The sequence below is a fragment of the Arvicola amphibius genome, chromosome 4 (genome assembly GCF_903992535.2).
Source record: "Arvicola amphibius chromosome 4, mArvAmp1.2, whole genome shotgun sequence".
In the NCBI taxonomy this organism is placed as follows: Eukaryota; Metazoa; Chordata; class Mammalia; order Rodentia; family Cricetidae; genus Arvicola; species Arvicola amphibius.
This window is the reverse complement of record NC_052050.1, coordinates 109,113,788-109,127,223: the sequence shown is the minus strand read 5'-3', so window position 1 is coordinate 109,127,223 and position 13,436 is coordinate 109,113,788. Positions and strand designations below refer to the sequence as shown.

General features: G+C 41.7%; 1 protein-coding gene across 3 annotated transcripts in view; it reads right to left on the bottom strand.

The window, feature by feature from the left end:
• Positions 1-1,257: 1,257 nt before the first annotated feature.
• Psd3 (pleckstrin and Sec7 domain containing 3) overlaps positions 1,258-13,436 on the bottom strand; it is a 548,735-nt gene continuing 536,556 nt past the window's right edge. For all 3 annotated transcript variants that reach the window (XM_038324926.1, XM_038324929.2, XM_038324927.2), the window contains one exon: positions 1,258-9,232. In XM_038324926.1, coding sequence (XP_038180854.1) covers positions 9,017-9,232 — 216 coding nt within the window. In that variant the 3' untranslated portion in view covers positions 1,258-9,016. The remainder of the gene's footprint in view (positions 9,233-13,436) is intronic.

Here is a 13,436-nt window from a genome sequence, read left to right as displayed (position 1 = left end):
TATTTTAACGGGATGCAACCTGTCCTGCCATTCAGTACCTTAGCATTGTTTCTGATACTCAGATGTTGAGATAGAACTTTGTTTTCTAAATCAATAAACCTCAATTACACTAGGCTTTCTTTTTTTTTTTTTTCGAGACAGGGTTTCCCTGTAGTTTCTAGAGCCTGTCCTGGAACTAGCTCTTGTAGACCAGGCTGGCCTCGAACTCAGAGATCCGCCTGCCTCTGCCTCCCGAGTGCTGGGATTAAAGGCGTGCGCCACCACCGCCCGGCCATACACTAGGCTTTCTTAAGGAGCAGAAAGGTGCATGCTAGCCACAATGGAGCATGCTATGGAGATGAGCATTTGCATTTCAGACAGATTAGCTATATTGTACACTTGAGTTGAGTAAGACATCACTGGGAGGGATTCAAGAAGTTACTTTTCTTCCCTTGCTATAATCTTGAACATATCTAAGGTCTTTGTGTTGACACCAATCTTCACAGACATTCCTGAAGGCTAGTTAGTATCAACTACCAGAGGGGATACCCCCTCATTCAACTCTGAAGGTCAGATCTTTCCATCTTAGAGTGCTCTCATCTTGTATGTCTCTTACTATTTTGGCTTTATTACTATTTACTTGATGTGTGTGTGTTGTGCAGATGCATGTGGAGGTCACGGGGTACGTGTGTCATCCTCAAGGGCTTCCACTGTAGTTTTGGGAAAGGCTCTCACCAGTTTGGCTAGACTAGCCAGCTTAATGAACTCTGCAGATCTGCCTATCTCTGCCCTCTCAGTGTTGGGGTTACAGATGTGTGCTGCCATGCCTGGACATGTGTGTGTGTGTGTGTGTGTGTGTGTGTGTGTGTGTGTGTGTGTGTATGTGCAGATACATGTGCCTTTGTCCGTACATAGTTGTCAGAGGACGATGTCAAATATTCTGCTTGCTTTCTCTCTTCCTCATTCCTTAGAGACAGAGTCTGTCTCACTGAACCCAGCTCAAGGCTGGTAGGCAGCACCTACTAGGGATGATGAGCTTGTCTCAGTCCACTTAGCACTAGGGTATGAGCACATGCACGGCCATATCGAGCATTTTCTGTGAGCACTACGACCCACCCTCAAGGCTCGCATGCTTACACAACAGGTATTCTCACCCACTGACCCACGTCCCCAGTCCCCGCGCTTGTCCTTTTAAGGAAGGGTGGAGTGTAGTACTACTTACTATTCAAAGTATTATTCAACTTGAATAAATAAGCAAATAAAAACATTCTCCCAGAATGACTGAAATTTGTTGTATTTATTTCTTTCTAAAGTTTGTACATTTACATATACCATATTGTAATCCTTCACTGTTGGCATGATTCCGATGACATAAAAATCATTTTAAATGCAATAAATTTTGTTGTTATAAAACAACAAAATACCCTCAACTTATAAAACAACAGGGACAGTTCTTGTCATGGCCATCCACACACAAGAGAAATGTACTGTCTACATCACAGCTTCTACACAGTTGACCCGCCTGTCTAGGAGGGCTAGGTTTACTTTAATAACAGTGACATAGGGCAATATTTATATACAGTCATTTCAATAAAAATAAAGCAATTGTAAAATGTAAACTCAATTTTCAAAATATTCTTTAAACACTTTAACAATATCCACATAAATTACTGTTCCATTCAAAAGACTACCACCATGAATGCCACAAGCTGGAAGTGGCATTTCTGAGTCTGGTGTGTGATAAGGAACAGGTTCTCGGTACATGGTGTGGTACCACTAGCTTTCCCAGGTCTGCTAACGCTGACTTCTTGGCCACTGAAAAGGGGAGGCTAAGATTTTGTCACTAATTACTTTTGCAATCTGCAGGGACACAGAAACAACTGGTGGAGAAAACTTTGAAGGTAGAGGAATGTTACGCATTGTCAATCACTGGAGCCACAACAAACAGAAGCCAGGTACAAGGCCACAAAAGCCCAGCCCCTGTCTTATCTTAAAAGCTAGAAACAGCCACCCTTACATGCGTCCCACAAGCCAAGGCTAACAACATGGGCTCTTCGTTGTGTTAATGTCTCTTCCAGAAGCGAATTCCAAACACTTGAGGTAGAAGAGAGTGCAGGGAGGCATGTCGGCCTTTGCTCAACAACTTCCACGTGAACAGAGCACTGTTGAGCAATTTTATGTTCCTTGACCCTTCCCACAGAAATGAACTCGTGTCCATTTCTGGAAATCTGGGAGCAAAGGGAAAGATATCAGCTGACAGTGAACAGAACTCAACGTGCCCATCTGTTTCTCGAAAAGACAGAATGCCATCTTAGCTTCAAGCTGAGCATCCTTTACATGGTGTCATTCTCTACAACTGAGTCACTCTCAGAGTTGATATCTTGCCTATACAGGGTCAAGCCACTGGGATGGCTGGATTCCTAATAGTCCAGGACCCAGTTATACCTGCTGTTGAGCAGAAGCCCGAGCAGAGTAAAAGGCCAAGGAGAAGCTCCGGAGTGGGAAGATCACCCTGCTCCCCATTGCCCACGGTAAGGGCTCAGCATAGTGCCTCAGACCTGCTATAGGATCCTTCATGGAGCCTGTGGCTGGGGCTTACCGGTGTGTTCAAAGGCTATGTAGACTGACGGGGAAAACACAAAGCGAACCTCCAAAGTTTTCTCCATCCACCAGTGATTTCAGAATTGAAGACAGGGAGCTTATTTTCATGTTACTGCTAGTGAGAGCTGAACTCTCCCCTGCAAAAGTACATTATATTTGAGTTCCTGCCTATATTCATCCTGAAGACCCCGGCCTAAGGATAAGTGCTCAGCTGTTCGGCACACTGCAGTGCAAGCTCTCTCACCTACAGCTGAGAAGCCAGGGCAGGCCATCCACACTTGGGGCTCTGAAGGTAATAAGGCTTCTCCATTTACACTGCCCTCTTAAATGAATGGTCTGCAGAGTGCTAGCGGGGGGTGCTGGAGAGCCACTGTCTGGAAGTCACAAGAAAGACTTCAAATTAGTGGGTCCACCAGGAAGGACATGGCATGTGTCCCCAGCCCCATGTCTCAAAAATGTGATGCCTCTCAGTCAAACAGCAGGACTCTATCAGTCTTCCCTGGTTTTGGGGACACATCTGTGATACAGTTTACACCGCTTCTATTCACTATTTCTTTTCTTCTTTTTTTTTTATTTCTTTAGAATACTCTGGCCCTCAGCGTCTTAAGGTCATACATTTGTATAACTTAAAACTCTCTCTCTCCTCTCTCTCCTCTCTCTCTCTCTCTCTCTCTCTCCCCCCCCCCCCCCCACAGATGAGGTCCTTAGCATATCAATTTTTCTCCTTAAACACCCAAGAGGACAGTTAATCAGTGAATCTCTTCGAAGATTTAACACATACATGGCGACCCCAAGTGGAAAACAGCCAGCTTACCCTTCCACTTCAATTTGGTCTAATTACTCTTATTCCTAAAGTTTAAAAAAAGTACTCTAATGACAGAAAAATTCAATATGGATATATACTCTCTAGAGTAAATATTATTATCCATGTCAATGGTTACTTGGCTTTACAACTTCCATGGCTTTATATTAAAATCCAAACATTTCAAGTAACTATGGCCTAAAATATACTTTATTTCCACTACTCATTTTCTGTGTGATTTCTGAATCAAATGGCTGTTTTCTGCAAATCACAAGTAATCCTTAGCAGGAAATATTCTCACAGAATCCCTGCTGATCAGCCACAGAGCCAGTGCACCACACATAAAGAACAAATTGAGAAATATATATTTGTAAAAATAGTTTGAGAATGAAGAGTTAATAAAAACAAAACTCAAGTGTAACTGCCCATATGGGTCTGCAGCCTGGAGCTGGTGGTCTCAGACCCTGCAGTTCCAATTCTCCGACTCAGACATGAAGACACGAGGCAGTGTGCTCAAACAAAAGACATTGCAGCCAACCGCTCACTCAAACACACCCAGTCGCTGCTTTAAATATAGCAAACATGCTGGTTAATAGGACTGTAGTCTGTAGTTACTATTTACACTCTATACTATAAGCAATAACGTCAAACAATAAGGCCAGTGGCTCTTCTTTGGGGAGAGTCAGGAAAAAGAGACTGAAGTATAAAAATATTAAATAAGGTTTTAACTTGTTCCTAAAGTCCTTTTACCTGTGACACTAGCTGTTAATTGTGCAATTGCGAACCTGGAATACAGTACCCGATCTTAGGATGCCCTGATAGACTTCAGTATCATCTGCGATATTCCTTTATAACAAAGGGGGTAAGGATGTGGCACCAGGAGAGTGATTGATCTACTCTAAAGTATACACTGGTACATAAAAGATACACTGGGTACTTATGTAGTTCTTCGGAAAGCTATGTATTTTTCTGGACTAATTACAACAATAAAGAACGTGAGCTAAAAGCATCACATTTTGTAATAAGCCCAAAGTTATCAGCTCAACTTTATATTTAAGTGCTCTTAATACTAAGGATACTAAGACTGCCCAGGCTGGCTTTCCCCACACTTCTGGAGTTCCCAAATTATAGTAAGTTCTCATTGTATTGCACACTGTACACCTCAATAGATTCACAAGTTTACTTCAAAGTCATTTTTGCCCTGGTAATTCAAAGCTTAAAGATGGAACCTTCTATTGTAAAGTCTTATTAAAAAATTTAATCAAAATATCATTTGAATTTAATAAAACAATACCACTATATGAACTCTCAACAACTGTACTATATAATCATTCCTATGAGGTTTTTAAACGTTCTTTTCATATTATAATGGTTGTTATTGACAAAAATAATTTCAACATACATATACCATATACTGATTCACAATCTACACATTTATGCACATACATACAACTATAAATACCCACAAATACAACATTAGCGGGCGACAGAAAGCATTTCCTTTGACATGTGACATACTATCTATACAAACATTTCTCCAAATATTCACTATAACAGATATACATATAAATTATAAAGGATGTGCCCACAAGACCTAAGGAAACCTACTGTATGTACAAGTAACTTGCTTTATTCCTTGCTCTTGCATACAATCAGCAAACTGCCATGCAGATTCAAGTATTTATTGACATTCTTTCCACATGCAATGAGTTGATGGTTCTAAGATGCCCACTCCACAGATGCAGAATGTGAATGACGTCAGATGTCAGTCTTGTTACGTGTGAAGCATGGAGGAGGAGTCTGGAAGAGTATGCAGTGACAAAGGACCTCAGCAATAGATCAGGGATTATTTTATATGGATTGATAACATCCTCTGGATGGCAAGATGGCAGCAGATGTCAAAAGGGAGTGGGGGCATTTCTGCTGCTCTAGAAGTCCTGGAGCAAGGGAGATGCTCTGCCTACAAAGTTGACTGTTCTGTTTCTGTCTGAGTGGCACAAAGCTTGGACACAAAAACGGATGTGACTCAGACCCCAAGCAGCATCACTGTTCTTGAAGCAGAGTGCAGGTTTCACTGATGCTACAGTTCTACATGGGGTCGAGTGTGAGCTCTCCACAGGAAGCACACACTGTCATCTGAACTTGCAAAGGAATTATTCTCGGATCAAACCAGGAAGGAAGCTACTGACCTGATAAACTCTTGCATTCATAAAAGCTAAGCCAAATGTTCAAAACTAAGAAACTTAATGTCAAGGGAGGCTTAACTGATGCTGACTAGAAAAAAAATACCAAAGAATTAAAATTCCATCTACAGTTGGCTGCGTCAAAGCCTCTCTTGCTTGGGAAGACAAAGGAGATATGACTGACTTCTAATCAATAAGGCAGACGAGGTGTGCATTTCAGGACGGTCCTTCCTTATTTCAGATCATGGCCCTTTTTCCTTTCTCTCTACATGATGAAGGGCAGAAGGCGAAGGAGTGTGACTTCCTGCACTCAGCTTCCCAAGTAGACTATAACACAAATCTAGCCGGGCCTTTAAAAACAAGTGAGATTTTCTCTTCCAGAACCCCTCACACTACATTTTCCTGGAAAACAGTCCTCACCTTCAGCATGAGGGAAATAAACGGAGGGACACCGAGTGCCTTACAAACTTCACAAGATAGTTGCATGAGAAAATGGCTCCATCTTATTTACCTAAGAGCAATTTTAAAAAGCTACACATAATCTATAAACTATTTTGACCAGAGTACTTCCCCACATACTGGTTTCACTATGATTAATTGAAATGTATCTAAGTAACACTTGGCTTAATTAGACCTTACTCAGAGTTAGGTAAGTGATATATTTTTTAAAAAGTACATTTCAGTAATGACAATGATATATCAATAAAACAAGGACTCTGAATGGGATTGAATAGATTTTAATCTCTAAAATTGAGTTCCTGGCAACCCTTTTTAGAAGTCAGGTATGAGGTAGGGTGAACCTCACAGTATACACACTTTATACAGGGTCAGTTTACAAGAAGACTTTCATCATCATCTTTGGATGACTTGAGACCCTCTACACTGAAAATCATTATTAAAGGTTTTAAGGTAAAGCAGATAATATTTATCATATGGAGAGGAACTCCAAGGCTCCAGGGCACTGAGGTAGGGATGAATGTAGGTACAGGTGGGGTAGGATGAAGTACCATGGAAAGGAGGGGGAGGAGAGCTCCCTGTACCGTGCACTGGGCAACAGGCTTAGAGTAGCTGTACTAAGGACCACCTTTCATTTCTTATGACTAAATACTGTGTGGAAAGGGGTTAGCTATGGACCAGAATCCCATCGGATCAGAGGTGTTTCCTACCATAGGCTAAACAGACTGCTGTGCATTCTTAGCATGCAGCATCCTTCCAGAAGCCTCAGGGAAGACACATTTTAAGCCTATCTCCCTAAGGCTTACACTGTATTACACTGGGGCAGGCCGAGATTCTACCTCACAGAAGAATGCTATAGTTATTTTTCAAGATAAATCATGCAGACATGATTATCTATAAGCACGACCTTAAGTTCTGGAGTCAACACCTGTGAGTCCTGTAGCAGGGACAATGGCAGTGCTGATGCTATGGTATTACCAGACTGTTCTCCATGCCAGAAACTCTGCAGCAAGGTACCATTCAATGTATACTAGATATTCTAGGTAAGCACGCACAAACATTCTATACACATATAGCACATATAGACACACACTCTGGACAAACACTCAAACATGTTCACTGTTCTTCAGCTACTGATGCTCAAAGATGATGCTCAAGACTCGAAGGTCTTGGTACCTCTTTCCCTTCAGGGACTTACAAATACTTAGGCAAAAAGCAGAAACTGATAATTCATCAAAAGAAAGGCAACTTGCTCAGGAAATGTTGGATTCAGTAGGAAGCTATGAAGTAGTTCAGGGACATGAACCACAATGGCAACTCCCCATGTCAGCTTCATGGTTCTGAAATATAAATGAAGTCAACTGCCTTTACCTAAACAAGATAGAAGTTAAACGAAGTCTTTCAATAGTGCGGCAAAATGCCGTGAAACAAGCAGCTAGTTTAGAGAGGAGTTCCTGTTCCTGGACACAGGCAGGAGAGACATGTACAGAGTGGAACAAGGTGCAGGTTAATACCTAATCCTGTGACTAAATGCTAGGATATTCTAACGAGATGTCTCTAGAAACTACCGCGATTCTCTAACTTACTGGAATCATGCTATTCATGCAAGAGCAGCTGATTCTCTGGTCATAGTACCTTCAACTAACCAATCAGAAACAGGGAAAATGTGTAAGGACAATAAGAATATTCAGAAGTCATCCTGTTAGTTTTGAAGATATGTGGTAGGGAAGATAGTTTTGGAGAATCCAGTTCCAAAGCTGGAAAACTGAGAGTTTTGAGCCATAGAGGAAACTCACCTTTTCTGTTCCTTTCTCTTCCTCTACAGGCACTACTCTACTTCAGACCTGGGACTTTAAAGGGGCTTTTGACTGTACAGGGAAACCACAGCAATCGCAATAATGACCGAGTGAGATGGCTACAGAGACGGAGATGAGAATAAGCTAAGGAAGGGCACACAAATCATCAGATTTCCCCCGTCTTCAGTCACTACGGTCAGATTGACTGAGGAAGAACTGCCATTGTGTTTGCTCCTTATTTGTCCTGAAGGAGCAAAGAAAAAAAGGGGGGGGGGCATCCATTTTCCCATTATTTTGTTTCAACCAGGACATGATCAGTGCCTGCACATCTATGCAAAAATGAATCTATTCCTGGCTGGAAGGGTATCAATGACAGAGATGATTCTGATTCCTAGTTTAGACCCCATGGGAGTGAGGTAACACATTTCTATAGAAGAACACACACCATACATCGGCAGCTCGCAGCTCCCAAAGGGCTGATTACTGCCATCATCCTTCAGAAAACAGAAGTAGCTTGGTATCAATCGCCCTCAGCCTCCCTTTAGGCAAGATGACTCCACATCTGCTTTCCCGTGTGTGGCTGGAAAGGAATCCACACCTGAGGCAGACTCCTGTGTCTCCTAAAGTCTCCCTCCAGTCCTGTCATCTTCATGGTCCCTTTTTCCTGTGTCCAGCACTGAACAACAGGGGCCAGGATGAATTAAGTGCACCACCCTGGGACACCTGGACTCCCAGCACTGCCAAGCTGATGAAAGCATCTATGAGCATTCAACGTCACCCCCGTGACTGGGCAGGATTTCACACGGAAAGTCTAGGATTTACTAAAGCACAATGCTTGTCCAGTTATGTATTTCACAATGGAGTAAAAATTTAAACCTAAAAAAAGTACAACAGTTGACTGGAAATACATAAAATAACTGTGCAGAAGTGCAAATAAGAGAAAGCAGAAGGAGAAAGGATCTGTAATCCTCTGCCCCTCACAAAAGGTGCATTAGTTATAAAGTTGCCCAAATCCTCAAAGCAAGAAACTCAAGAGCAAAGACATCTGTACAGAAACTAACAAAAATATACAATATAAAAGGTCACTAATGCACCGTTCAGTCACAGACTATTTGTTTAAATATATTCACGGATTACCAGAAAGATCTTGAAAACCTCTTTTTGTTCCATGACCAGCACTTCCTGGCCGTGGACAGATTCTAAGTAACTTTTTGCTTAATGCCCGGTGTTTCAGGTCGGTGGTCCTTTCTCTCTGACACGTTGCGCTTGACCTTGGCAGTGACCGGAGATGCATCTGGGTTCAGGGAAGGACTTGAATGTGACTTCTTTAGTCCCACTGCTTCGTTTCCTTCTGTACCCAGGAGCTCCTTGCCTCCTTCTTTCAGAATGTTGACATAAATTTCATAACGGGTTTTCTGAAGGCAAAAATCAGAAAAAAAAAAAAGTTAGGTCAGTACCATTCCCAAATGCATGTGTGTGCACACCTGGCATGTTATTACACATAACATGAGAAGTTTTTGATCACTTGACTTTATCTCAAGTTGACAAATTACTTGGGTACTCATACTTGCAGGATGAGGACTCATCTATTAAGGTAAGAAATTAAGCTAGAATTTCTATTAGCATTTCTTCTAGGTTCTGAAAAGTGCCAATACACTGGGTAGAGTAGACATGCGTCTGGAATGCACACAGCAAAAGGTGGAGTGTTTTCTGGGCCAGAGGAGCTGTAACCTCTGGTTCACATGAGACTCTCGCATGTGACCTGGTCTTCATATGTACTTGGCTTGAACACATTCATCTGCTTGCTGTAACTCTGGAAGTGTCAAATGGATCGCCCTCCCATGCTGACTCCACCTGCAAGTCCCCTGTAAGTCAGCAATCCATTCTAGAAGCCATTCTGAATTTCTATTGCTTTTTGTTTTTAGGATCAGCCAGTTCTCACTCTCACGCTATGAAGAGTGGTTACTAGGAAACAAGATGAGGCCTGCAGAACATGGAATTGCTTTCTGATGCTTTTCTCATTCTACCTTTCTTTTGTGACTGGCAGTTTCCGGAATGCCATCTATGTTTCAGATAGCGCCTTTCTTCCCTCCCCCACCATCTCTTGTGCTATGATGGTTTCCTAATGGCTGGAAACACTGCAGAGGCATCTTTTGGATCCTAGTCCTAACGGCCTTGTTTCTGTCTGAGTCATTTATCTAGAACTGTTGCACAGACATACTGAAATTTACACATTCCTGATTTGATACATTCTAGACAAAGTAAGCTTTTCAGCATGCTCCTTCCACACATGAAGACTTTGGAGAAACCTTACAGTATTTCATTTCTAAACGAGAGTGTGTCCGTTATAAAGCTGTTCAAACAAAGGAAGGCAGAAGCTGTTAAGACTATATCTTTCAGGGATTTTTTTATAGTTAGAGGTTTGTAGACATCGGCTTCAAGTGCTACATTTCCAAGTTATTTTGCTCAAAGTAAGAGGCCTGCTTGCCATTCCATTTGTTCTGAATCCAAGAATGGCACTGAACTGTGGTGACAACATTCACTGAGTGTCCTCATGCTAATCTGAAGTTATTTACACAAGTCATAGAATGTCTGTAATATTTCTATTCCTTTTTACTCACACGGAAACAAAGGCAGGGAAGTCCAAAGTCAGGATGCACAGGAAGGAACTTGGATTTGAATCCAAGCAAGGGGACAGTGGGATCCACTTTGCAAACGTTTTCTTTGACCATATAGACGAATGTATATTCTAGATTCTAAGAAGAACTTTGACAGACACAATCAAAAGCTATCCTCAATTTCGCCTCTGAGCCCTGCCACTCTTAAGACAGACACAAAGCACACAGCAGCTTCCCTAGTCCCTCTAACAACTAGGATGGGCCATGTGATACTCCAGAAAGGACCAGACAGAGGAATGCTGCGAGCTCCTGGCAAAGAGTTTGCTTTCCGATGGGACAGCTGGGCTTTGGAGGAGAAGCCACCAGTTTTATAATCTCACTCTTCTTTTTAAAAAAAGATTTATTTTAATTATGTATATATGTGTACCTATATGCCTGAGTGCAGTGCCTGCAGAGGCCAGAGAAATGAGAGTCCTAGAGTTACAGGCAATGATAAGCGATCCTTCATGAGTACTGGGAGTTGAACCAGAGAAATGAGAGTCCTAGAGTTACAGGCATGATAAGCTATCCTTCATGAGTACTGGGAGTTGAACTGGATCCTCCTTGAGCACTGACTCATCTCTCTAGCCCCATAGCCTTAGTCCTCCTCCCCATTTGATAAGATTCCTAAAGCTGTTATCATATGATTTAGGACAGGAGATATGGATACAAAAGAAAAGCATGCTAGGTCTGAGGGAAAATGGAAAGACAGACACACACACACACACACACACACAGAGAGAGAGAGAGAGAGAGAGAGAGAGAGAGAGAGAGAGAGAGAGAGAGAATACCTGATATTTTGACTCAATGATCTGGACCCAACCCTAAGAATCCCCATATCCTCAGATTCATAAAGATGAACCACAAATTTCTGTATATAAGAAGCACTAGTAACAGTCCTTATTTACAGGTAAAAGAATTACTAATTGATGAATATTCCAATTTTCACAAATAAGGAAACAGAAAACCCAGGAACGTGCTAAGCATTACCTTATAAGACTACGTGAGAGCTTAGTCAGAGCATTCACTAATCAAAAGGTCACCAGCATCACATATTGCTACATATGTCCCGAAATCAGAAGACTGAGCTGGATGAAATCCAAAGGGCATACTGGCTCCAAAACCTTACCTATTCTAAGAATTTATTACGCTGCATTCAAACTTCCTTGGTGGCAAAATTAAAATTCTGAAAAGACTGTTTTCAATGACCACATGATTCTGTATAAGTGACATCAGGAAGCCAGGGAGAGACACACTAGTCCACAGAGTGAAGCATTCATGCAGTGAGGAGCTAGGAAGGGCAGCGTTATCTAAGACATAAAAGGGGCACAGGAGAAGTGACAGGGCTAGTTTCTATTGCTGGGAAGAAGCAGGTGCCACTGAGGATTGTGCCTGGAAAAGGCATGAGGAAACCATTTCATTCATACATCCCATAGCTCCACTATGGCACAAGTCAGTCACATGACTTTGCTAATAACAGCACAGAGGCATGGCCGTGTAGGAGTCATATGCTCATAAGACGAGACGAAGTAGAGGGAAAGGTGAAGGAGGGCCAGGGAAAGGATATCCTACTGCTAGAGAAAGCACACAAGGAAATGTGGGCAGGCTTATGAACCACCAATGGCTAGACTCCTTTCTGAGGACAGAAAACCAACTCAGCATGAAGACCCTTATTCAATTTCTCAGGGTATTCTCTTTGAGGCATAGGAAGGCTGTACTTCTAATTAACTATGGGCCTCATCTTTGAAGGGTGATTTTCTTTCTTCCTTTCTTAGAAGACATGACTCTCATAGATTTTCCCAAGATAAACCGAGAAATGTAAGTTTGAAGCTAAAGCTGACACACAAGGAAGAACAACCCGACAGAAATAGTAATTGTAGTCATTCCCTTTTTTCTAGTTTATTGTTTAATTGAAATCAAATCATGTCACTTTATTGAGACCATCATAGAAACCACATCTGGATACAGTGCAGAGACCAGCAGATTGTAGGGAGCCCAGCTCCAATGGCTATGCACCTACAGCACAACTCCTGCATCTAGGGCAAAGGGAACATCAAGGAGGAAGAGGCAGAAAGACCATCCTCACTATTCAAAATTATTTTATTGCTAAGTTACTCATATTGACTGTACATACAGGGGGTACAGTGTGACGTTACAACACATGTACAAAATGTGTATGATCAGATCACAGCAGCTGGCATAAGTATCATCCCAGACACAGCACTGAGAACAATCAGTCAAAACCTTTCTACTCTTGTCAAACACTTAGTGTCAATTGAGTAATGCTGTTACCAAGGAACATGAGACCATGAGTGCTGTCCCTCCTGTCCAACTGCATCCCCGTAGCTGTCTTTTAGTCCCTTCCCCGAGCGCCTTTCCAGGCTGTGGTTACCACAATTCTCCTCTCTCCTTCTTTAAGATCCACTAAGAGAGAACATGTGGTTTGTTTTCTTTCCAAGTCTGACTCATGTAACAATGATGGTGCCCAGCTCCATGTATGTTGCTACAAACACCAGATCCATAGCTTATGGCTGAATAAGACATGTAAGCACATGTGACTATACTATATAACAATACACATCTTCTTTATTTATTTCTCCATCCATTGATGGGTATTTAGGTTGAGATTCCTTATCTGGGCTATTATGAACAGTTAAATAAACCCATGGATACAAATACCTCTCACATACTGATTTCCACATCATATCCAGGAGAGTGGAATTGTTGGATCATATAGTAATCTGTAGGTTTTGAGGAACTTGCATACAGCATGCCACAATGACTGTAAAAGTTGGCATCACCAACAGTATTTGAGTCTTCACCCTTCCTCTGTATCATTACCATATTTCTAAGATTTTATTTTGTCTTTTTCATAAGAATTATTTTATCTCATTTTTGCTTTGTTTTTTATTTTCTCAATAAGTAATATTGAATATTTTTCATAATTGTTGGTCATTTGCAT